The 26,160-nt window shown below is 38.1% G+C and overlaps 1 protein-coding gene across 5 annotated transcripts in view; it reads right to left on the minus strand.

Moving 5' to 3' along the window:
• Nucleotides 1–26,160, minus strand: part of TENM1 (teneurin transmembrane protein 1) — an 831,890-nt gene that overhangs the window by 101,878 nt on the left and 703,852 nt on the right. For 4 of the 5 annotated variants that reach the window (XM_055376889.1, XM_055376888.1, XM_055376890.1 and 1 more), the window contains 4 exons: nucleotides 23,892–24,035; nucleotides 17,314–17,563; nucleotides 9,276–9,296; nucleotides 3,798–4,030 (listed from right to left, as the gene is read on the minus strand). In XM_055376889.1, coding sequence (XP_055232864.1) covers nucleotides 3,798–4,030; nucleotides 9,276–9,296; nucleotides 17,314–17,563; nucleotides 23,892–24,035 — 648 coding nt within the window. The remainder of the gene's footprint in view (nucleotides 1–3,797; nucleotides 4,031–9,275; nucleotides 9,297–17,313; nucleotides 17,564–23,891; nucleotides 24,036–26,160) is intronic. The other variant, XM_055376891.1, reaches the window with a different exon arrangement.

Genomic DNA, 26,160 nt, shown 5'->3' on the forward strand with positions numbered 1-26,160 from the left:
TCTTCTGTACAATGTGACTAATACTATTTACATCATGCATTGTTGTGAACATCAGAGAAACTGTGTAAAATATCTAGCACAGTGTATGGCACACAGTAGGCACTGAACAAGTTATAGTTACAGTTATTTTAATACACTAGAGCTGAAAGGGAGATCATCCTGACCCCTTCAGTTTACAACTGAGGAATTTCAGGACCCAGTGTTTAAATGCCCAATGTCATAAAATTATGACACCATTGAGTGGTGTCAATGGCACCACTCAGCCTGTCTATCTTCGTGTTCGGGTAAATGAAACCACAGTGAGGTACAGTGACTTGCACGGAGTCATTGAAAGAAAACATGGGCATTACATGTATTGAAAAAGAAAGTCCAGGCTCCCTCCTTTGGTATTTACCAAAACTTGCTGCCATTGCTAAAAACAAAAACAAAAACAAAAAAATTCTCATGGCTTCTGACCTGTTACCTTTCGCTGACTGGTTTTTAACCCCATTGGATAATTTACTCTGAATTTAGAATGAATGATCTCAAAAGCAAATTTTATTTCATCCTATTTTTAGAATAGATTTAGAGAGTAAATTAGCTGTCATACAGATTAACATTTATTTGACTTACCTTGCATAATTAAGGACATGTTGGAGAACCTTCCTATAATTGCAATATGTTGCTTGTTAAAGTCTTGGAGCAAGCTCTTTTCCCTAACCTAGAAATTGTGCTCCCTAGATGTACATTTCCATTTTCTACTGATCTACAGCTTTTCTTTATTAGCTTCTAGGTAGAGGGAAAAATCAAACCTCTCCTTAAAGAAATTCATTAAATGTTTGCTGTCTACTAAGTGGAAGGAAGAAGGAGCTGATGTACAGGGTAGTTTTAGAGCAAAAAACAAACAAATTGGGCTTTCTTGAGAAACAACGAATCTGTAAGAGAACCTCAAAGATGAAATGAGCAATTAGCAATACTCTCCTCTCATTTTGTACACTGTAATAAATTTTTGCATGTTTTTTCCTTTTATGGAAGTCTATGAAATCGCCCTGCAGCATTTCATTTAAAGAGAATCTCACTCCTAATTCACTGACAAAGGTGAGTGCTGACTATATTCAGCATGGAGATAGGTGCCATAGCTAGGCACTTAAGTGTTCTGACCAGCATTTTCAGAGCAACTGATGGCTGGACATAGGTTCTGCCATCTGAGTTATTACAAAGATCACTAACAGGGTCTTCAAACATTGTTAGCACGGTTGAAGGAGATGTGGTGGCTACCTAGTGTGAACCACACATCCCACTCCTTTAAGCATTCTAGTTCACTCACTGGATCACAGCAGATGTTGACAACACCAGCTTCAGGAACGTTATGTGTAAGCTGTCCCAGATGGATTAGACATTTAGCTGTCTGAAGTCTGGGCCAGATGTTATCAGGGCTCTCTTATTGCTTTGGAATGAATGAAGTGTACCAGATTATGGCAAAGGAAGCTCTTGGATAGAAAGATGAGTAAATCAAGACAAAGGAAAATGTAGTAGTGGCTATGACAAGAAGAAAAACTTAGTTTAATATTAGCTTTGATACATAAATTTCAGCACTCTCATTACTGACGCTTCAAGAGTTCATGTAAATCTTGTTCATCAGTACTTTATTACTGCTGCTTTCCAAGAAAAAAAAAAAGCTGCAGTGAACCAATTATTTGCTTTATTTGGAAAAGCTAAAATATTCATTCTCTGTGTGGCAGGTTGAATGTGGTAGTTGAGGTGAATGGTTTTCAAACTAGCAGCAACTCAGGAGGATGTCAATTTAAGGCACAATACAAGCTTGATTCCTCTCTATTTTTCATGCAGAAATCTTTATAATACCCTCAAGAATTTTAAACCTGTGTAAAAGGTGAGACACAGCCTAATGTATTTTCTTGAAAGATGAGCTGATCACATGTTGCACCCGAGTTATTTATTCAATCATTAAATATTTATTGTGGACCCACTATGTATAAGGAAAGAGCTGGCACAGAGAAATAAAGAAAAAATTTACCATAATACTTGGGGGGGGGGGCTTGTGTTCCCTTAGGGAAAATAAATCACCCCCTGTAAACACCATTGAAATTCCTTTTAGGAATTCCTGGCATAGATAAGAGTTACTTAATTGATCAATTACACAATAAGTATGTGTAGTGGGTCCCACACCATGCTAGAAGTTGGTGGGGAAGTGGGGAAGATTCCATAATATTAGATGTGATTTCCCATCTCAAGCAACTTATTTCAGTAGAAAAAATCTCCCATTCATGAAAGCATTGGAAGCAAAAGAAGGCAAAATAAAATCAAGTGCTAATTGTGTAGTGTAGACACTGTTAAATAAATTCAGATTTAATGGTATGGGGTTAGCCAGAGGGGCTTTATAAAAGACAAAGGCCTTGAAGAAAGTGAAATCTTTAAACTGTGATACTAGTAGGAGTTCAATCCCAATATAGCAAACGGCAAATGGTTAAAGAGTAACCTCTTAAAATTTAAAGTAATAAGTGACCATCTAATAAATTAAACACACTGACCTCACTATATTTATTGGCATGGAAAGATGTTCATAATACCTTGTGTAAAACAGGTTACAGAACAGCATTGTATAATATGATTCTACTGTTACAGAATTAAAATATCTGATATGCATGGAAAAGTCTAGAAGGATAAATACTAAAATGTTTACAGTGGTTTTCTACATGTAGTAGGCTTATGGGTGATTTTAATTAAATTTTTTTATTCTCCCTTTTCTAATTTTTCTGCAACAAATGTTTGTATTATTTGTATAATAACTAAGAAAACACTGGCTTTGTAAGCCCAGTAAAATGAATAATTTCTAAAATCACTAACATAAATGCACGCATGTATGCATGCATGCAGATACACACACACACACACACACACATACACACACATACACAAACATCTTGGAGAAGGAACTGAGAAGAGCAGTTAAATAATTAAGATGACAGGGTCAATGATATATGATGACAGACTTAAAAGTTGACTATCCTTCAACTTTGTGGCCTAAGATTGGCATATGATCCAGAAAAATCCAGAAGTTAATTGGGAGACACAGATTTGTTCACTAGATTCTAGGCAATTAAATTGAAGGTTGGTCTTTGAAGACTGAGAAGTAAATTTAGGACAAATAAAAATAAGGCCAAACTCCCACAGAAGGCAACAGAAAAAAACTGGAATTTATTATTCTAGAGGCAATATCAACTGAAAATATAAGTAATTTCCAGAATGATTTAGAAAAATTAATGGAAGAAAGGTTCATTGAAGATTCATAATTTTGTTAAGCAAAAGTCAGGAATGTTTAGGGTCTGTGAGATATTCAACATACTTAGCAGTGGTAGAAGGTAGGCACAGACCTTATCCCAAGCAATGCAGGCTGAAGAGCCAAAGCAGGGGTCTGCAGGCTCTCTGCTGGGTCAGGTTAACCCTTTAGTTGCTGGACTGTGGGGAGTTTCCAGGAGGTAACTCTGGGGTGGGTTGTGGTGCCAGGGAGGCACTCTGAGGGTTCTGGCGAATAGTTATTTATCAACTAGAAAAGAAAGCATTTCATTCTTTTAATAACAGCTATAACCATACTAATGAATATTGGCTAAAAATGCATTATGTGCCTTGGATGTGTCTACTGGGACAGACTTCAATATTTTGGCTCTCAGAGGCAAAATATTGAGATTAGTGGATGGGCTAAAGTGTGGCAACAGTCTCGGGATTTTGTAAAGTCAAATAAAATCTTTAGATGACCCAAGGGTATATATATATATATATATATTTTTTTTTTTTTTTACCTCGAGGGCTATTCAGTGAAGCTTCCGATGCTCTCCCACCATCTCCACAATGACTCTGGTCAAAGGGAAGGCACTGATCACCAGTTCCTGCCACCACTTCAAAATTCTTGGACAGATCTTTCGTCTCCACAAGAGATTTCAACTTGTAGACTTTGCGAGTATTGGTGTCTGATAGATAGAGTGATTCAGACACAGGGTCCATAGCCAGATAGTATTTGTGAGCAGGACTTGTGCTAAGGAAGAGAAAAGTAAAGTTATTCAAGGCAATTTTTCAACACGAACCCCCTGGGCTCAGCCTTTTGTCACAAACGGAAAAATCTTTTGATAGATGAGTGAATTCATTTATCTTCCTTCTTAAGTATCAAGGAGATGGATACTTCTCTGTTTTTCTAATAGTGGGTCTAGGTATGAAACAAATCTAATGTATACTGCTAATTCATAATGATGCTGACATTCCGATACCATCCATTTGGGGGTAGAAAGAAACAGAAGACAGGAAATCTCAGGAGGTCATTTTTCTCTTATTCTCCATACTCAGTTATCCAATTACCTACTAGATCACTGCTGGGTGTCTCAGTCACCTCAAACTCAACATATCCAAAACAGAAGTTACTTTCTTTTCCTGCTTTCCCCATCCCTCATAAACCTACTTCCTTCCTCTTGGGCTTCTCACCTTGCTTGTGGACAATACCATCCTCCCAGGCCCCAGTTGTCAATTGAAAGGCATGTCCAAAGCTCAAGGAGTGTCGCTAAGGGAGGATCATGCTGGAGACATACTGCCAAACTTCTTTCCAAGTTTCCCTTTTTCAATTGACTACCACAGTTTTCTAATCTGGTTTTTGTTCTTTCAGGACATAATGGAACTGGTTATATTTAACCTTTTTAAAGTTATAATGGCAATCATATGATTGTGTAATCGCATAGTTATACCTCCTAAAAGTGACCCTAAAGTTACCTTGTTTGGATTTTGGCATTCTTGAAACTTTTCTATTACATACTCACAAGGAATCTCAAGTTATTTTTATCTGTATAGATGGCTGAGTTTGTTTATTATTTTGATTCTTCCTAATTTTAGTTTTTCAATGGCTACAATAACCTTAGTTTTGGAGACATTTTACTTGAACCTAAGGTTTGTGTAATACTGACATCATCCAAACCCCAAATGTGGAAGTCATCCCTAATCCCTCTTTTGCTCTCCACATGCAATTGTGTCTGTAAACTAACTTTCAGAAACATTCTCATCTTCCATCCCTATGCCATTACATTAGTTCTATCTTTCATCATCTCTGGCCTGGAATATTTTCTATAGATCGATATGTAGGATGTGTTTTTGAAATCTTAAATCATTTTTTTCCCATGCTGCCTGCAGAGTTATTCTGATCATTTGGCTCCCATCTTTAAAAACTTTTTAATGTTTCTTGGTGTGTTAGCCAAGCCTTTCTTCTCTTAATTCATTCTTACATGTCTTTTGAGGCTTTATTTGGGCATCATCTCCTGAAGGAAGCTTTCCCAGTCTTCCCTTCTCTAGTCTGGGTTATTTGCATTATCTTACCTCTATTCTGGGGATTACATATCATATTAAATTATTTGTTTATGCGTTGTTTGCATCTCCCTCTCCTGCCCTGCCAGTTGCAATAAAGCTTGGTGGACAGCAATCTTGTCTTGTTCATCTCTGATATGTTCATTGTCCATACCTCTGCCTAGCACCCAGTTGTCAAAGCCAGAAACCAGAAGTCATTCTTTTCTACTTCCTTCTTTCCACCATTTCCCACATCCAGTGAAAGGTGGTTTTTAAATTCTACTTTCTAAATTGTTCTCCAGTCTGCTCACTTCTTTTTATCTCCGCTGTTTTTACTCTAAGGCCTCATCATCTCTCATCTGAACTACTTCCTTGGTACCATTTCAGTATTGTGTATTTGTTTACTAATTCATTAAAAATCATTTATTAAGTGCATACAATGTATCCAAGAACTGTGCTATGTTCTAGAGACCTACTTGTGTGCAAGATACACACAGCTTCTTTCTTTATGAAACTCACAGTCTAGTGGGAGAGACAGATAAGTAGACAGGATATGACTACCATGAGTCCAAGTGTTATGACAGGAGAAACAGAAGGAGAGAAATTAGTAAAGAAGAGGGACTTGTGTCTTAGCAGCACCTATCGTATGGTATTAGCATTATTTTTAAAACTTATTAAATGAAGTCCATACTTATTAGATTTCCTTAGTTTTTACCTAATGTTCTTTTTCTGTTCCAGGATCCCATCCACGATAACAAATTATATTTAGTCGTCATGTCTTCTTAGGCTCTTCTGTGCTGTGACAGTTTCTCAGACTTTTCTTGTTTTTGATGACCTTAACAGTTTTGAGGAGTACTGGTCAGGTATTTTGCAGAATACCCTTGACTGAAATGTGTCTGATTGTTTTTTCTTACAGTTAGACAGGGGTGATAGGCTTTTGGGAGGAAGAGCATAGAGGTAATAAAGTGCCATTCTGATCAAATTATATCAAGGGTACATACTACCAACATGATGTACACTAATGGGTTTGACCTTGATCTCCTGGCTGAAATAGTGTTCGTCAGATTTCTTCGCTGTGAAGATACTCTTTCTCCCCTACTTTCCACACTTTACTCTTTGGAAGGAAGTAACTATGCGTAGCCAACACTTAAGGAGTAGACAGTTATGCTCCACCTCCTTGAGGGTGGAGTATCTACATAAATTATTTGGAATTCTTCTAAACGGGAGCTTTATCTCGTCTCCATCTATTATTAATTCAACCATTTATTTATATCAGTATGGACTCATGGATATTTATTTTATACTTTGCATTAAATCCAATGCTACTTTATTTTGTTGCTCAAGTTCTTCCAGCTTTAGCCATTGGGAGCTCTTTTCGTTGACTCATGTGTCCCTTTGCCATATCCCCATCAATGAGGGATTTTTTTTTTAGCCTTTCCTTTCTTTCTGGCACTACCAGATGCTCTGGGCTCAACTGCTATACCCCCTGCCCCAATCCTAGAAGCAGCCATTTCTCCAAAGACCCCCCTGGTTCCCTTTATTGGAGAATGGTATTAGAAACCAAGATCTGGGTGCTGGGTGTAAGCACTATTTTTTTTCCTAACATGTCTTTCTCTCCAACTACACTGTGAGCTCTTTGCAGGCAGGAACCATATTCATCTCTCTATTCTCAGTGCCAACAGAGGGCCTGACAGGATTGGTGCTTAGTACGTGCTAAACTAAACTGAACTGCAGGATATAAAACTAAGACATAAAAGAGTTCAGGCCTTGCTACTTAGGCAAAATGGACGGGAGAGGGTGGTGAGAACAATCAAGATACCTTTAAGGACTGGAATGTTATTAATTGTATTTGTAATTATATTTGCCCTCCAAGCATATTTATGTATGTTAATAATAATCAGGCCTGCAAATACTAATTTGAGACTGTTTATAGTTTTAATTGGAAAAAATTAGGTTCAATTGGAATACTTAATTGTTTCCTACTTACCTTCATCAAGTAAGAGAATCCAGTAGATTCCAGGGACACCTCCAACCCTGGAACCACCATAACAGGTGCTGTAAATAAACTATGAAGGGCCCCAACAAACTCTAGAATTGATTTGGTAGCCATACCAGACAAGGCATCTCTTTGGGAAAAACTGCTTCAGTAGGGGTTTGAGTAAAAGTCTTTACATATATAGTTAAATTTTTGCCTTCAGAATAAAATTTTTCCAATGTGCTCAGATCTTTCTAGAAAAAAGAAGGGGTCACAACCCTTCTTTGAAACAACTACAATACTTTGATAGCCAGTTTGTGGAGTTTCAGTTCAGTCAGATTAGTCATGCTTTGTTTAGGAAGAGTCCATAGGCCATTTTTCCAAGAGAAATGCTATTTTGCTATTTGCTCAAAAGCACTTTGGAATGCAGTACATTCATTCATTATTGAATACCCCCAGTGTGCCTGTGAGGAAAGTTAGAATTAGCAATCTCCTCAAATCTCAGCTGGGGAAACCCAGACACATAGGGAGCTTGTTCGGGGTCACTAACAAGTTTGGGCCTGGACCAAGATTAGACTAGATTATATGTGATTTTGTGTGCAAAATACCATCAGAATACTCTTGCTCTGAAGGCAGCAAAACAAATCAGTGTTCCTGCTTTCTAATGAGCAACATGTCCTATTTTGCTCAGCCAGGCTGTTCTCAAACTTTGTGTACTGGCCTTTAGAAAATAGAATAGCCCAACATACCAAAGTGAAATCTAATCAATGTTATTTTCTTGATAGCCAGCAGTCAGGAAGGTCCCTCCTATCAATATGTAACTTGCCGTTTCATGCCATTTCTCAAGTGTACTTTAGCTCTTTTGAGGCTGATTTCTTTCTACTTTCTGAAAACAAGCCACACCTGAGAAAGAAAAAAACCACTGGACTATATTCCAATTTGCTTTAATCCCTTGTGTCTCAATGCAAATTGCAATTTGAGATATGTGAAGATTTCTTTTACAACTTGGGTGTTAGGTTTACTATCACCTTTTGGTTAGTTTTACATTCAAGCAATGCTCTTCAACTTAGCAAAGATCACTTCATTCATGCTAGTTAAAAATCACATAGATTGTTAAATGGGCAATTAATGTTTATAATTAATACTGTGCAACATTTTACCAGTAAGCAATTTGACAACCAACTTAATTTGCTTAAGGAATCAGTTATGCCAAAGTAGCAAGGCTGATCGTCTGTACTGGCATTTAGGAAGTGGCGTTGCCCAAATGAAATCCAGATTAGAAACCCCATCAGTGCCATTTTTGATGACAATTGGCATTCGGGAATGAACAAATTCAATTTTCTCCTTTGCAATTTCAGGTAATTTAGAACAGTTTTGACAAGTGTAATGCGTAAACACATTGAATAGAAATATTCATTATGATTAATTTCAGAGCTATGTACCATTGTCTGCAAACGGTCAGTTTAAGGTTTTCCTATTATTTCTTTTTGGTGGAAAGAAATAGAAACAGTGAGGTCACATAAAAGAAAAAAAGAAAAAAGTGTATTAAAGAAGGTCATCATGGTCACTGTCTCTTAATACACTTGAAAACTGTACTTCTGGATCTAGGGAGATTGCTGTATTACCTCTTTCTCTACCTGCAATTTGAAAACATCAAATCTATTTGAACTTACCAACTCATTTGTGTTATCACCTTAGGGAAACATAATGAAACTTAAGGCCTTGCTTTCCCATGAAGTACTCAACTGTCAGCTTTCACTTATGAATTGTTTTCTTTTTAGTATGTTTTGATCCTCCAGCAAATCCTACATAGTGGACCCTTCTTCTTTTGGAAGGCACTTACCTGAGTTATAACTTCCAAATTTATGTTCACACTATTCTTTAACCTTATTTAGGAAGAAAAATTTCCCTATTAACACATTATTAGGAGGTAGTCTCATAGGCAAGAGGTGGCATTAGGTAGCTGCTGATGCGATTTGCTTACCTATGTCTGGTATCTCTGTTTCTAGGGTGCACAAGGTATCCACGAGTGGCAAGCAAAAGCAAACAGAGAGTCATCAGTATCATTGAACAAGCCAAACCTAACCAGACACACCAATTCCTAACTCGGATTGCGGCATTTAGAGAGACTCTATGGGGATCATTTAGTCAGGCGTGCAAGCCAAAGTTGATCCAATCCCTCCAGGCTTTGCCTCCTAAGATGGCGTCAAGGCGATTGCATATTTTGTTTGGCGGATGCGCAAAGTTCTAAGGCAGATTTTTCAAAAGGCTCTCTCTGGACCATCTGCATCAGAATCACTTGGATTCTTGCACTTGTGCACTTTCCTAGGGTTCTCCCTAGCCCTACTGAATCAGAATCTTGGGTGGAGGTGGGGCCTGGAAATTTTACTTTTAACAAAGTTGGCTGGCAATTCTGATGCAAAATAAAATTTAGGAACCATTGAACTAGGGGTTGAAGAAGCAGCCACGGCAGAGGGACTAACCATTTTAGGCTTTGGTTTGATAGCCATAAGCACTCTATCAAAGTGTAAAATCACTGTTTTATTATCAAGTTGTGTGTACAGACAGACATCCCAACACTAACCCTAAGCCACTTATCTGATCTCAGAGATAAGATAGGAACATCTGTTGTGCAAATTCCTTAGCAATATTAAAAAGCTCCTTAACAAGTTGAAAGTGTAAGAGTTTTCTTTTAGACCATGACAGAATATCCCTGACATCAAAACTGCTGATCAAAACAACTTCAATAAAACACATTGTACATCAACTATTAGGGCTTTGTGTCTTCTAGCCATCCATGCTCTAAAGGGCAACTGGGGTAGGCACTAGAGGACTGTTGGGCCAGAAGAAGGACAATACTTTCGTGGCTCCTGATCTGTAAGCCTCTTGGCACAGGGTATTGCCTAGGGCATTTCATGATGGGACCTGGTATGAGGTTTCTCACGCAGGGAGTGCAGTCTGTGTATAGGCCTGACTTTGGGTCAAGTCTGCCCAGAATTAAAAGGCTATAATCATCTGTGAAATACGGTCATTTTAATTTTTAAAATCCTTTTAAATCTGGCCCTATGTCATTTTGAAAACATAGAGATAACCATTTTTTTATCTAAACTAGGAAATGGTCTTATTCTTTGGAATCTCAGGGAAGAAGAAAATATACAAAATTTTTCATCTGAAGTTATCTGCTACAGCAGATTCAACTCTTTTTAAAAAGAACCTTTCTGAGATTTTACTAGTTGGGCCACAGGTCAAGGTTCACTGACTTTTCTGTTTCCTTTGCTCATCTCAAAAGGGTAGGTATCCTGTGGGTTGAAACAAAGGTGAACTGATAAGGATGAGGAGCTCTGATTAGAAACCTGGCCGCAGGCATTTGCGCCTCTTTCAATTTGTTTGTCTCTAGAAACTTTCATTTGCACCTCTTTCAATTTCCTTGTCTCTAGACACTTGCCTGTTTTTGTGGCCTCTACATTATAGAATGAGTGTGTTTGAGGCTAGCTGTAATCACCGTGGCATAGGTGCTCCTCCTGAAAGAAGTTTAGTTGTGAAAGTACTAGAAGGATCTCATTAAAATATGGTTTCATCAGCAACAGATTCTCATGGTACAGAACCATTTGTGTGGCTACAAAGGGTTTTGAAATTCTTACATGATGGCAAGGAGTGAGAGGGGGATGGTTTGACTTTCTTGCAGCTGCTTCTGATTCTGCCAATAATGTCACTGTGAATTTGGAAAGATGTCCCATATTATGCAGAGCAGCTTCTCTCATTAACATCTCAGAGGGAGGAAGTGAAAATGACGGAATTTATTTCCAGTGTGTGACCTTGTTCTGTCTCAGAATTACTTTTCGTTAAGGATTTAGGACTGAGCCACCACCAAAGTCAGTCTGCTATCTAGCTACCAACTGACTACATGCTGAGGTGTCAGTGTGTGAGCTCTTCACAAGGGCCTGGGCCCATCCGTGGGCACCACCACCTGGCAATGGACCAACTTGAAGCTTGCCATGAGGTAGGAGGCGAAAGAAATGGAATTTCAAATCTTTTTAGCACAAGACATGCTTCCAATGATAAAGTCTTTAAGTTGACCTTTGATTTTCTCAAGATCCAGGTGATGAAAGGGTCATGTACTCTTCTTTTTTAATTTAAAAGAAAATTATTGATATGATTTATATACCATAAAATTCACCCTTCTAAAATGTGTAATTCAGTGGTTTCCAGTGCATTCAGAGAGTTGTGTAGCCTTTACCATTATTCAATTCCAGAACATTTTCATCATGCTATGAAGAAACTCCATACCTATTTGTGGTCACTTCCCATTTTTCCCCTCCCTCAGCTCCAGGCAACCACAAGAATACCTATTCTGGATATTTCATATAAATTGAACCGTTAAATATTTGTCCTTTTATGTCTAGCTTCTTCCACTTAACATAATGTACCATCTATTCCTTTTATGTTTTTGTGAGGTAAGGGATGGAAAAGAGGACATATGCCAATTTTGGAGCTGTTTTCTAGTGACCTGGCATCATGAGACTCTGACTGGCCTGCACTGTGGTGGCTGCAGCCCTTTACTTGTTCTTCATGCTGTTCTCAGCTTCTTTTCATATTCCTGGCCAGAAACATTTGACATTGAAGAATGGTCTGCCCTTCCTGCTCCTCTTCCCTTGGTCTTCTTGCTTTAGACATCAGAGCACACTCCTGACTGTCACTGACTTCTCAGGTCTTCCAACTCCAGCGACCCTCATCCAAGACTACCTTCCCCCATGCTCTGGCTCTGTTCCTTGCCCTTATCACAACTTACCTGTCCTGTTTTAGGGCCCTGTTTTCAGCTAGCAGTCCCTCTGAAAAGCAATCTGATAAATGAATCCATATCAAGGGACTCGTGAATGCTTTTAGCTTGATGAGCCATTCTAAAAGAGGTTCACGTTTTGGGAAATCTTAGAGATGCAATGTTTCAATTCAAAGGAACATATTTCTTAGAGTGAAAATTTTGGGTACCATGGAAGGCCAGTGAAGATGTCTTTGGGTGAGGTGGAGGGAATCCTTGAGTACCACTGCTAATACATGAGATCAAACTGGGGAGGTAACCACCTATTTCATCTACATGTAGTGTTTCTAGTATTTGTAGCTCCAATGCTGTTGACAAGAGGATGGTTCATGGCCATTTCTGAGATATTTGTAGAGCTCTCAAAGCTCCATTTCCATTTGTTCCTTCAGCGGAGAGCTCTACAAGTTCTCCTGCCTCTCAGCACTCTAACTGCCCCTAAATGGCTGCTATTCCAGTTCTACTCCATTCCCAGTCAATGACAGGAATCAAGTCCAGAGCACAATGTATGAAATATTAAGCAGTTGCTGGAAAAGAAACAGGAAAATCTCAAGAGAAATTTTCATATCACATTGACATTTGTTGAATCCAAATTACTCAAGATACCAAGAAGCATTTGCCAGGCTCTTATTTTCTTATCTCCTTCACTTTTAAGGGAAGGACCAAATAAATATCTGGAGAATAACAAAATCTTGAACAACAGCAGCATGAGGTTTTTATAAAGAATAAATCATTTCCAGTCATGCTTAATGACTTTTCTAATAGAGTTGTGAAATTAGAAGATGAGAGAGGTACAGGGGGATATCACATATTTGAATTCTTGCAAAACACTTGATATGGTGTCCCTATTTTTACTTACATAATTATCCCTGTTGGTTTCAGAAAACTTAAAAGTGGTCCTGAGGCTATAACAATTTAAAAAGTCAACTAAGTCATAATTGATGGGAAATAGTTGAAGGACTTGTAGATGTCTAGACCGAGGAAGATAAAGCTCAGGAACCTATGACAGCTCTCCTCACACTTGTGAAAGTTGTCAGGTAAAAGAGGGAAGTGACTTCTGTACTGTTTTAGATGCTACCATTTGCCACTACTGAGTGAATTTTTCACAAAGGCAGATTTTGGCTGAATATAAGGAAGAATTTTCTAATGGAGCAGTCCAAAGATGCAACGGATCTTGAGAAGTATTGAAGTTTCCCGTGATTGAAAGAGATCAGTGTAGAGACAACAAACCATCAGGCATGGAATGGGCACAATTTTGGACCTGATACCCTCATGGATCCTTCTAATACTAAGCTCACAAATCTGTGATGTCATTTTTGTTCCACTGAAATCTGTGTGTGTGTCTGCATATACGGAGCAAATCCCTAGTGAAACCAACTCCTAAACTATCTCACATAGAAGTGAATCTATCTTAAAATTTTTTTCAAGGATGTATTTTTAAAGTCGCAGAGGTTTAATTGTATGATCTTATCAGCTTTCCTTCTTTATTATCTTACCTCAATCTCCCACTGGAAGGAAGCTTTAAGATGCATACATATGAATGAAATCTGCAGGAAACAGGCAAAGGGGTACTATATACTTAAATAATAAGAAATAATATTGTTTCTCTTGGCAGATTTCTAATGATAGTGATATTGTTGACTTTTCCTTTTCCTCCTTGTTCTACCAATGGAAATAAATGATTGGCAACCAATGAAAATGAAGTTATTTTTGAGGTCAGATGTTTCCATTGGAAACATTTTGGATCAATAGGGCTGAGGCAGAAAATATCTACAGTCTTCCAATCTTTAAACTGCCAAGGGACATCTGGAATTACTCGATGTGGCCAAATATGAAACAAAAGGATCTAGAAGGGCATCCATTAGGGGCAAACTATATGTCCTCCCAAAATGTCATCAAACTTTGGGCTGAGAGCTACACATCTGTGGATCTCTAAACAGGTTAAATTGTACGTGTCATGTAAGAGGATGCTCAAGTATAAACCTGAAGTCAATTTTATAGATAAGGAAGAGAACTACTAGAGAACATAGTACATCAGTTACATAATGAATAACCTGGCAGAGGATCAAAATCTATAAGGCTCTCTATCCCATTCTACAATAATCTGTTGACAATATTGCTTCTCCATTCACAATTTTAAATACAACCAATAACATAATGGCTATATTAGTCTGTGTTTCCAAGGAAACAGATGACTCAACCAAGTAAAGTGACTAATTTGCATGGGGCACAGAGCAATTAAATTAACTGATCTTGAGAAAAATACTGGTACGAAGTGAGGTTTTTATCTAAATACAGTAGAATCAATGAACATTATGGTTCTTAAGATAGCACAGCCTTATTAAATCAACTTATTTCTCTCCAGGAAGTTTAAATTTGGAAAATTTATAAAGCATATATATCAATCCACAAATTATATGTACAATGTACAGTACACATATAGGCAACTTATCAGGATAGATGCTTTTTTTTTTTTTAAAGTGAATCTAATAAGAGCTATATTAGCTTCTGAGTAAACATGACAGCTAATGACAGCTAATGACAGCTAATGTGTGCTGACATAAACTGGTTTGATGGTTTTGAATATAGTCAAACAGTTAGGGAGTTACCTTTCAATTAGATCAAAATGATCATGTATATTCCATTAGCTTATTTCTTTGATGGCCAATCACAGGAGTGTTGGAATAGAGAAGAAATAATTGCCTTTTCTCCTTGAACTTAATGCAGGGGATATTAACCATGAGTCTATAAAAGGGCTTCATCTACAGGGACTGGTTGCTGGTGGGGCAGTGGGAGGCAGGGAACTCTAAGGAAGGGAAAAAAATGCGATCCCTTAAATCACATATGCCATTTTGTGTGATTTCGTTTTTTCTAGGGAGAGGGTCCATAGCCTTCAGTAGATTCTCAAAGGAGTCTAACACTAATTAAAAAAAAAAGTTAAGAAGAACTACTCTAAAGGATCTCAACTCAGAAAAGCCGGCTAGCTTGAGAAAAGCTCTCAAGCTAAGTGAGAGAGCCTTGATGTGTGAATTCAAAGTGTGTGCATGCCTAAGTGAAGAGCTGAGACAATGAGACAAAACAGTGTCATGGAATAAGAATGAATAGAGGCACTGGATAGTACTTCAAACTCTCAGAAACTAATTTTTCTTTATACTGTGAAAATCAGTTTGCAATTAGAGTCCAAGTTATTCTATTTTATACTTGGAATGGCTTTGTATTGAAGGTCATAAGGTACTTTGGACTAAAATGCAAATTTGTAAACTGTTAAGGATCCTTGACCAAGAGAGAATCTCATCAATAAATGACAATTGCTGCACTTTAGGTAAATTTACGTTTAAATTACAAAGAAAAGGACTAAATTTAGCTGGAGTTTAAAAAATATTAATATAATTTTTTGTTTTGTTTTTGCAGATAATTTTACTGTTTTTCCTTTGAGGAGTTAGCTATATAGGGGTTAGCTATACAGGCTTTATAGGGTTAACTACGTAGACTCAGCAAGAAAAGGTCTCTGTCTACCTGACAGTCTGGATGACTAGAAACATTCAGATGTTGAATGAATTGTTCAGCGCTCCCATCTATATTTGGCATTATATAGATAGAGCATCCCTAGGGGTTTGAAAACAATGTGGACTGTTGTATAAATCATTTCCACATCCAGGCATACAACCAACCATCTTGGCCTTCCTGTTGACTTTCCAGTAAGTAGGTGCCCAAAGAGATATGCTGCTGGAAATGACAAGACCCCATGAGGTGTAACATTCTGAGGTACATGAACACTTGATTAGGGTAGGGTGCTATGAATTAGTACCTCTCTAGACTCTAAAAGTGCTTTGTCTTTATTATAAAGTCTTAACTTTACAGTCTGTTTTTTCATTAGCTAAAGGATTTAACAGCTTTCTTCCCTATGACAGGCTTTGCTACTATAATTAAGAAATGTATTAAAACTGGAGTGAATTAATGTGAAAAATGGATGGGGGCTTGGGACTAGAAGATTTCCCCAGCTAGGTGTTAGGGAATAACACTCAGTATTAGAAAATGGAGGTATATTCCATAGCAAGCATGAGAATCTGAAAAATTTTGAGAAATGCCCTTATGTATTCAAATTCACATGCTTGTGTGAAAGTAAGTGTTAAATGAAAATGACCCAAGACTTTTCATGTGTTTTAATTGGCTTTGATGATGCCATGCACATACAAGTTGCTCTGTCAATGTCTATGCTCTTCTAGTCACTATATGTGGTCACTATTTGTCAGGTCATTGAGGAGATGCCTGAAGAAAAAATTGTTTTATGGAATAGTTCATAGGATAGCATCTAGATCTTCTGAACATAGAGAAACTTTAAGCCAAATGTTCCAGAGGCATGTGTCAGGAATATAGCTGTCATAACTAATTAGAAAGAAGGCTCTACCAGTTTACCCAGGGGAAAGGAAGCAGGTTTGTTTATTCTTAAGGAGACGGGAGTTGAAGCTTCCCTTTTCTATACCACCAGAAGATACACATCTGTGTCTTATAATCTCAGAAAGGGAAGAAATAAGCGAATTAAGCCACAGTCAATTTAGTCATAATCTTTGTGGAACTTCAGGATATGGAATACTAAAAGCTACGAATTCCTTACAAAAGGTGTCAAAATACTTTGTACTCTCAAGAAAATTCCTAAACCATGTGAGAAAACCTAAAGATAAATGCTTTAATTATCATGGGGTAGGGCTTTTAAGGGTAAAGAACCATTTCTCCCTCCTTTATCATGCCATGAAAACCAGATTTCCATTTTCTTGTTTATGAAATGACCATTTCCAAAGATTGGAAATAAAAACTTATGAAGTTTAGCCTTTTGGATCTGACAATACCTCTCCCAACTAGAATGGAAGAGTTTTGATGAGTCTTCACAGTGGCCAGCAGCGAATGAGTGACTTACTTGAGTGCTTGGAAGTATTGAGATCCATGTCAGTGTCAGCACTGTTTACAGGGAAGGACATACATACAGGGATGTTAACACTTCCTGGTTCTCCAAAGTAGTGCTCAAAGGATCAATCCTTCAAGTAGGAAGAGTGAGCACATTGACCTTTGTCCCTATTCCTGCATCTTAACTCAGTGCTACAATAGGGGCAACTACATTTTCTGCTTCTACTGGCAATGCTTTGTCTTTTCATATTATCTTGCTTTTTGCTTTATCTGCTAAGCAAATATATAGAGATTAGAGAAGACTTACCTTAATTCCAAAATACTAATGGAGTTTCCCGAGGGAAATATTCTCCTTACAAAATTGAAGTCGCCAACATACACACTGCCATCAGGGCCAGAAGCTAAGGCGACAGGAGCAAAGAGTTTGTTGTTGTGGGCTGGGCCATTGCAGTTGGTGCAGGCTACACTCCTTTGGTGTCCATTACCCATTACGGTTGATATGACTGGGGGCTGCTGGGAAATGAACATATTTTCTCCATTCCCTTTATGTATGATTCCTAGATTCAAGGAAAACAAAAAGAGAATTTAAGAAAAGCAATTACCACAAAATAATCTCAGCAATATTTTAATTTATTTTTCATCATTCAAAGCAGGAAGGAGCTTTGGCCTGGCATAAGAGAACCTGAGAGTGAAACACACACTTTCCTCGGTTTTATTTAACTGCATAACCACAACAAATAGTAGCATAATACTTTGCCTCAGTTTGTCCATCTGTGAAGTAGGGTAATACGACCAGTCCTTGTAATGTTGATTCTAAATGACTCAATAAAGCATTTGATGACTAACTTTTAATGACCTATTCACTCTGGGCTCTGTGAATCATCTGTGGCTACATTTTCATATCTGGCTGGCTCTTTTCTGATGCCTAGCACATACCTGTCTGACTTCAAATTACCCTCACTATGAAACCAGTTCCTGAAAAGAGAATATCAGTCAATTTTAATATTAACCTTAGCAAAACACAATCAGGAAGGTAATCTACTTCTGTGAAAAGAAAAGAGATCCTACTGCTAGAATGCACTTCAAAGAAATATGAAAGAAACTTGAATTTTCCACTCTTTTGGACCATATCACACTATCATCAGTGCAGGAAATAGAGATACTGACTTATGAAAATGCTTTGCAGACATTCTGTGTGGGCAATCTCATCCATACCCACAGCTTTAACTCCCATTTCTATATGCTGAAACTTTCTCCCATCCAGAGTTCTTAACTGACATGCAATTTCCTTCTAGACCTCTTTACTTGGAACCCCCACAATTACTTCAGACTCGAACATATAAAAACTGAACTCATTATTTTTCTGCAACCACTCCCAAACCCTGCTCTTCCTCTTGTGTTCCCTAATCATCTTGTGAGTGGTTGTACCATGCATACAATTACCTAAATTGGAAATCTGGACATCACCATGGCTTTTCTTTCCCCCCATTCTTGAAACCTGATTAATCATTAACTCCCATTGAGTCTATCCCTTAAAATGTGTTGAAACCAGTTCTTTCTCCCCTATTCCTTCATTAGTTTAGTTTTTCTTAACTTCTTGGTCTCCTGGTCTCCATGCATATCCATTTCCAGATCTTCATCCGCACTCCTGCCATAGAGATTATTTCAGTCTGTGGTTTAATACCTTTCAATAGCTCCATATCCCTTTAGGATAAAGGGCACATTCCTTATTGTTAAGGCACAAAAAGTCCTTCATGATTTGGCCCTTGACTACTTCTTCAGTCTCCCCTCTCATCATGCTTTCATCTATATCCTGAGATCTAGCCAGAACAAACTACTTATGGTTACTTTCACCTACTTCCATTCCTCTATGTTTTTGTCTACGCTATTTTCTTTATCTTGAATGCCTTCCTCATCTTGTCTGCTTGGGGAGGTTCTATTCATCCTTTAAAGCTCAGCTCCAGTTTTCCTCAATGCTCCATCCAGGCAGAGTCAGTTACTCCCTCCTCTGTGTGCCCATAGTTTGTTTTCCATAGCTCTGTTATAACATTTACCACATGTGTGATACACACGTGTATTTTTTTATTACTTCTCTAAGCTTTTATTACTTCTCTGTCTTTCCCATTAGAACATGAATGAGCTCCTTGAAGGCAGATCCTCTGTCTTACTCCTTTCTGCATTTTAGTGCCAATCCCTGTGGCCAAATCATTATAAGTGCTCAGTAAATGTTGAAAATAGGCTTTGAGTTCCTCGTAGTTTCCTTGTCTAAATTCCAATGATTTTGCAAACCTGCTGAGCCTGGGCAGAAAATCCGAGGAACAAGTACTGCTGTGCGAAATAGCTCAAGTCAGCCCAGAGTGAGCCAGGGCAGGTGAAACATCCATGTTGTGGGAAGGCATGCCCATGTGTCAGACTGAAGTCACTGATAGCAAATGAATGAATGCAGTTATACAGTTAAGCCTTATTTTTTTCTCCCTTTCCCCCTGCTGTCTATCTCCTTGCATTGCCTGTTATTCTCCCTAAACATTTCCTGAAATGTCTCTTTAGTTTTCTTCCAACTTTGGGTACCACAGTCCTACCACAGAAACTACTGATCACTCTGAGGTAGGAACATTGCTGGCAAAAATAAACAAGAGGGTAAAACATGCTATAATACCATGGTGGAATATATGGTTGGAAAGGGCCTTCCAGCAAACAGAAATCCCATCCATCATATAGTATTGGATTTCAAATTTAAGCATTTTTACTTTTCCTTCCAGGGTGATTTCTGGCTACTTTTGCAACACATGATTTGCAGGAGCAGCTGTGAGTTTATGCCCTAACAAATTGGTCTTTTATTGCAGAACTATGAGATATCTTGAGGATCACTACTTTCTTATTATTTTATTAGTAACTTTATTAGGTAGTAGGGACCTTTCTTAAGATTTAGAATAGTTAATTAAGTAAGATGAATAGGACTGAATTTCATTTCTCAAAAAACATTTAATTGCAGTGTGGTCAATATTGTAATTCAAATAAATTAGGAGGAGGTGAATGAGAACTGGAATGACAGTTGCACAACATCATTGAAGAGAAGTCTCCCGATGATTGCTAACAGAATATTCTACAAACGAGACTATGATATGTTCTTTAATAAATGAGGAAACCACTGTTTAGCATGTCAGTATTTCAGCAATGCACTATAGTGCATATCATTCAAAAATCTTTCCAATTATTGGCTTGGAAATACCAGATTTGCTATTAACATCTATTTTCACAGGTAGATCTCCAATTTTTTATATCAATATAATGGTATAGTTAACAATTACCCTCAAAATGACATGTTATTACCAGCCTCCTGGCAATTTTAGAACTAAAGATGGCTATTCTAAACCATTCTTCTAAGCCTGCAATTCTAAAACTCCCCTTTTCTATTAGAAAGCCCAACACTCCATCAAAGAAGAAGAATGATTAAAGGAAATAAAACATAAGGCAATGTACTTTCTGATTACATCTCAACAATTGATGTCTGGCTTTCATGCAAGGTACTAAAGTGCCCGTGTACTGAAATTACCATTTCTGTTTAAAGCTGAAGCAATCAAAACAAAAATGGGCAAACCCCTTTTGTATTGCCCTGGAAAAATAGATCATTTTGAAGGGTGTTTTTGTTGTTTCAAGAATCTGTTTAACCTTCCATTACACAGAACCAGGGCATACCATCTAGCAACCATGATTTAACACCAATTCTTTTGCAAAATGTTGCTTTGAAAGTATTTTGTTTATGATCCTAGAAATCTTGATCAATTACTGCTGCCTCCTTTCCAGTTTCTTCTGCCACACATGCTCATTTTGAAAAGGGAATCAAATGATCCTAGGACAACACACATTATTTATGTGAAGGCCAACTTCCTGCTAAGGATTGGGTATCTTGTTTACAGTTAACGAAACCCCACTGAATGGGGCTTACTGCACATTTTCTCTTCAAAGTTTTCCTTTTCTTTGCCAAAAAGCCAAGCCCATTGTATAATAAGGTAAGCACACTTTTAAACATACTAGTCATACTCTCTTGCTACTTTGTTCAGAACTTCTTTTGATGCTTATAAATATGTCTGAAATAAAAAATCTCCTTGAAAGCCAGTGGGTGGTGCTTTATGCTGATTTCAAGGAAGAAACCATTTTTCAGATTTATGAACAACAAAGAGACACAACACATATTTCTCTTAGTACTTGACTGAGAGGATATAAACACAAACTGGGAGGTATGCCAGTGTGATCAATGGACATTTACTTCTCCTCCCAGTAAAACCATTTGTCGGCAAACTACTGGCCTACTTTGGAGGATAAGTTAAAAGAAATTCTTTACCAATTTTGAGACAGATGACAATACCCACTTAGTGCCCTAGATTGTTCTTTTTAATAATTTTAAACACTCGACTGGCAGGAAACCCTAGGGGATATGTTTGGTAAAAGATATACCAAACAAATAGCTTAGTTCTGTAACAGATATGCACAACTTTCTTATAATTTTAAAGAACTGAGTTTTCTTAAAATGAATGAATATACCCTCTTTATAATCACTAAGAAGATGTACTTAAAAGGAATAATGTTGAAAACCACAAGTTTCTGATGTTTTTATCTCAGTGAAAATCAGAACCATCTTTATATATCAGGCCTAATATTGGGAAACAATTCTCCACAACCAATGGTTAATTGTCAGGTAAATATAATTGCAGCAATGGAAATGACAAATGGTCTGAAAACACTGCCTGCTAGAAACTACCCATTGCATAATGATTTTGGAGCCAAAGAAAACTGAAGAATAGAATGGCAACAGACATCCAGTCTAATTACAGGTGTCTTTTTAACCAGTGAGAGGAAACTGGGGGAAGATAGATTCTTGTTTTTAATCTGCTATCTGTCTCTGATCAAAAAAGCAGGATGCCTAAAGAGTTACGTTTTTTCCAGAGAGAAGCGGAGTGGGGGAATTTGGAGAGATGTTGCTCTTGCCTTAATCAGCTTAATCAGTCAGAAAAGACTGTCTGACCCGAGGGGGAAAGAGCATTGCTTTCTAAATTGGTCTTCCCAAAGCTGCTCCATCACACTTATCATTCCTGCCTCTAAAACTGCCTTTGTGGGTGGGATTTAGACTTCGAAAACGTCCCAAGAGAGGTTTTCGTGTCCAAGGTCAGGCTGAAAGGCAGCAGCAGAGCTGGCTTCAGATCTGTTTCCTGGCAAGTGTGATGAGTTCTTGGTTGGAAATACACATCTACAAATGAGATGATAAAATGAACAAATGTTCCTTTTTAAAAGACTATCCAAAGGAAGGCTTCTTTCTCAGAATAAATTTCTCAGAAAGGTAGAAACACAAAGCAGATTTAGTGGGGCTGTGAATGAGCACACAAAATCTTTTGGGGGTGAGAAAAATATTCTAAAACTGGGTTTTGGTGATGGTTGCACAACTACAAATTTACTAAAAATCACTGAAGTGTACATTTACAATGGGTAAATTTTATGATGTATAAATTATACTTCGATAAAGCTGTTAAAAATTCTCACAAATAACTTGATGCCTATTACCTAAAAACTAATTACTGGTGAATTAGGGGTGGAGATAACACATTTGTGAAAATCAGGGGGCCCCCCCCAAAGCCAACTTTCTGAATGACTCCCTTCTGTTCTGAATGTTTCAAGTCTGTGTGAAGCAAATGGTAAGAGGATACAAGACTGGGAGCACACAGCTGGGGGCTGGCTCGATTGAGGTCATTTCCCACTTTGTGTTAATGTCAATGACACGCATTTGAAAGAGACAATCCATACAAGCCAATAAAAGTGAGTGGAAAAGAAACGGCTGCTTAAAATGTCAAACTCTTTCAAATCAAAACAAAAAACCTAATAATTTAATAAGTGGCATCTGCCCTTTCATTTTTGTACTTTTAAAACTGTGGCTTTCCTTTTGACAGCAGAAAAAAAGTTGACCTTTTATATCTCAGCCTGAATCTTTGCTCTTAAAAAAAAATAAACTGTTTGATACGGAATTCAGAATCTTCCTTGAAGGAGGGGAAAGAGGTATAATGGGGGCATACAGCAATAGACTCATTCACCTTCAGAGTCCCACACTGGGACTATAGTAGGCGGTCTCTTTCTATGGTTGAAGTAAATCTGGTTAGCTTTGCCATTCAAAGTTTCTCAGCCTGTGGGGCTGGTTGACATAGCTGATTTGGCTATAGTACAGATGAAGTGATATCATGGGTGTGATTATAAAATGGATCTCTTAGTTTGGTCAGTTCATGGCCTTATAAGATCGCCTGGCCTTAGCCACCTGTTCCACAAAGTTAGGATGGATACAAGGATGGCTGGATGGAAGTGTGTAGGGGCCTCAATACATTCTGATCCCCAATTCTAGAAAAATAACCCAATGTACATGTCCTACTATAGCTTGTTCAGAATCTGTCTCTTTAGATGAAAAGGGATATGATTTCACAGTAGACGCTCAGAGGAAAGCTGTATGAAAACACCAGTGACGGGTTTCCCACTAAGATGCAACAGTAGGTGAAGGAACTTGGATGAAGGAGTTATAACCAGGGTAGCAAACTCAGTTTGTCTAGGAAAAGCACAAACTCAGGGGCCACCTCTGCTCCCTTCTCCTGATTTGTTTAACATTTAAATCGCAAACAAGGAGAACAGCAGGGAGAGTGGTCCAAAGCAGGGATAGATTAAGATGAGAGTGTTCCGATTCTTACCACACTAAGAGTAATTCAAAATAGAATTATTACGTTTAATGCGGTCATCTCTAAGTAGTATTCTCACAAGTAATTTTTATCTTGTACTTTCCAAATTTTCTGCAATGAATATGTATTATACAGCATTAGGAAAGTAGTATTCATACAAATTTAAAAAGCTACTTACCACTTTGAGGATTCAAAATGTGATGCTTATTCAAAGACCAGCCTCCTAGGTTAGAAGCATCCATCTCAAAACCTTGTAAAATGACTGTCCTTTGCTCCCAGAGAATAAAGTCAGGGCACGTTTCATATTCATATCCCACAGATACTGCAAACAAAGAGTTAACAGCACATTAGAAAACTGTAAAATATTTGCTTCATGTTTATACTAGTTGATAATTCTGTGGATATCACTTTGGCTACTGAATTCTGATTAGAGTTGAAATTTGACTGCAAATTTCTTTCACCTAGCACAGTACAACATTGCATCTAGCATAGCATTGGTCATTCAAAAGTGATCAGTGCATATCGGATAAATATATGAAGGAGTGAGTAAATAAATGCTCTTATTAGGTTGGTACCATATGTTTATGGACATTAAGCTTTATTTTGGGCTTTTGGGTTGGAGGCTGTGCTGTAAAACTGAAGAGAGATGCTTTCTGCAGGATTAAGCTGTGGTAGTATTTCTCTCTGCCTTTGTAGGAGAAGTGCAGGTAGGGCTGGTTTTTTACCACTATAGTGAAAAATGCACTCGGCAAGCTGCCTTTGGAGTACTAGGTCACTTATACAGCAACCAACTACATATGCAACTAATACAAATGGATTTGCCCAATTTATGTTTTCCTGTGCTAACTGGCTTTTGGTTTGCTGAGACTAAGTTTGCTTAGAGTGTTGCAAGTGTAAATTCCACTTTGTGCACGTTACGTTTTGGTTTCTGCATATAACTAACCAATGGGACATCACCCAACATTTGTCCTCAACTGCTACGCAGCACAGATGTTGTACATTAAACATGGAACCTCGGTATGCCACTGAAATGTGAAATGCAGAATGTGGTAGCTTGAGAGTCTTTGCTCTACTGAACTATGTATAGCTTAAGTATACCAAGTCCTGGCCATTTTCCCTCTTGGTAAACCTGCTCACCTGTTGGAACCCCAGATTTCTGATTCTTAAATTTACAATGCTTTCTATCCTCATAATGTTCTAAGCCTGAGAACACTGGCTCATTATACTGCATATCCTGAAGCGGCTTTCCCTCTTTCTGGCAGCTTAAAATAGCCCCCGTTGGTCTGTGGTCTGCCATAGCTTTCGAGTACCTGCCTCTACCTGACTCTTAGGTGCCCCTGAAGAGCTCAGTCCTTCCTTTGTCATTTGGTTATGAAAACTGGAAATGAAAATGGGTGCTTAAACAATGCCAGAACAATAGGTCCGAAAGTGAAAAAACAAAGCCAACTGGTTTTGGTTTTTGGCATTAGGTGAAGGGAAAAGATGGTAATTTTAGTCAAACTGATTTGTGTGTGCATGTGCATGTGTGTGTGAGCACATTCACAGATAAGCCAAAAAGTCCCTGTAATCACAAATATCCAACTCTCTGACTTTGTGGATCATTTGTGGCCAATTTTAAATTGCAGGCTGGCTTCTCTTTGTCCTCCACTCTACCAAAGCTTATAACAGGGATCAGGGCCATCTTCATGGATATGACCCATGCTTAGGAGGGCTCCACACTTGATTTAATGCTCTGCAGTCACTGTCTTGAAGTTTGTAATACTTTTTAAACAAGAGGCTCTGTATTTCCGTTTTCATTTCACTGGGCCCTGCAAATTATGTAGCCATTCCTGGCGGGGATGCCCTTCTATCAGCCATCAGCTGGTAAAGACTCATGAAATGCAGACTCATTTTAATATCATCCTCAACCAAGCATTATTAGCAACAGAGGCCAATGGACTGGGGGCGGGGGAGGAAACTAATCATCTCTGTCAATGCTGTTCTCTATTAACAGTGGAAATAGACTCTCAGAGGAGAAACGGATCTCCAAGGTAATCTAGTTCCAGTTACACTTATGGTACAAATCAATACTGTCTACAGTCTCCCTGGTATCTCCTACAGCCCCTCTACTTGCTAAAACAACTCTGGTAAAGTGCAAAGAGTTGGTTTTGGACCAAGAGTTAGAAAAGACTTCAACTCTCAGATCTATCATTAACTAGCTGTGTGGGCTCAGGCAAGTTATTCTCCATTTCTGGAGTTGGGCTTTTCACTGGTAGCGTAGTGGGAGGGAGTGACTAGAATTGGTGGTTCTTAGACGCTTTTGGGTCAGGGAGCACTTTCTTGTGAATCTAATTAAAGTTATGGACATTCTTCCTAGAAAAATGCATATGCCTACAAAATTTTCTATATAACTCTAGGGAGTTCACTGACTTTCTGAAGTCCAAATAAAGATCTCAGATCAAAGACAA

Source organism: Gorilla gorilla, chromosome X (genome assembly GCF_029281585.2).
Source record: "Gorilla gorilla gorilla isolate KB3781 chromosome X, NHGRI_mGorGor1-v2.1_pri, whole genome shotgun sequence".
Taxonomy (NCBI): Eukaryota; Metazoa; Chordata; class Mammalia; order Primates; family Hominidae; genus Gorilla; species Gorilla gorilla.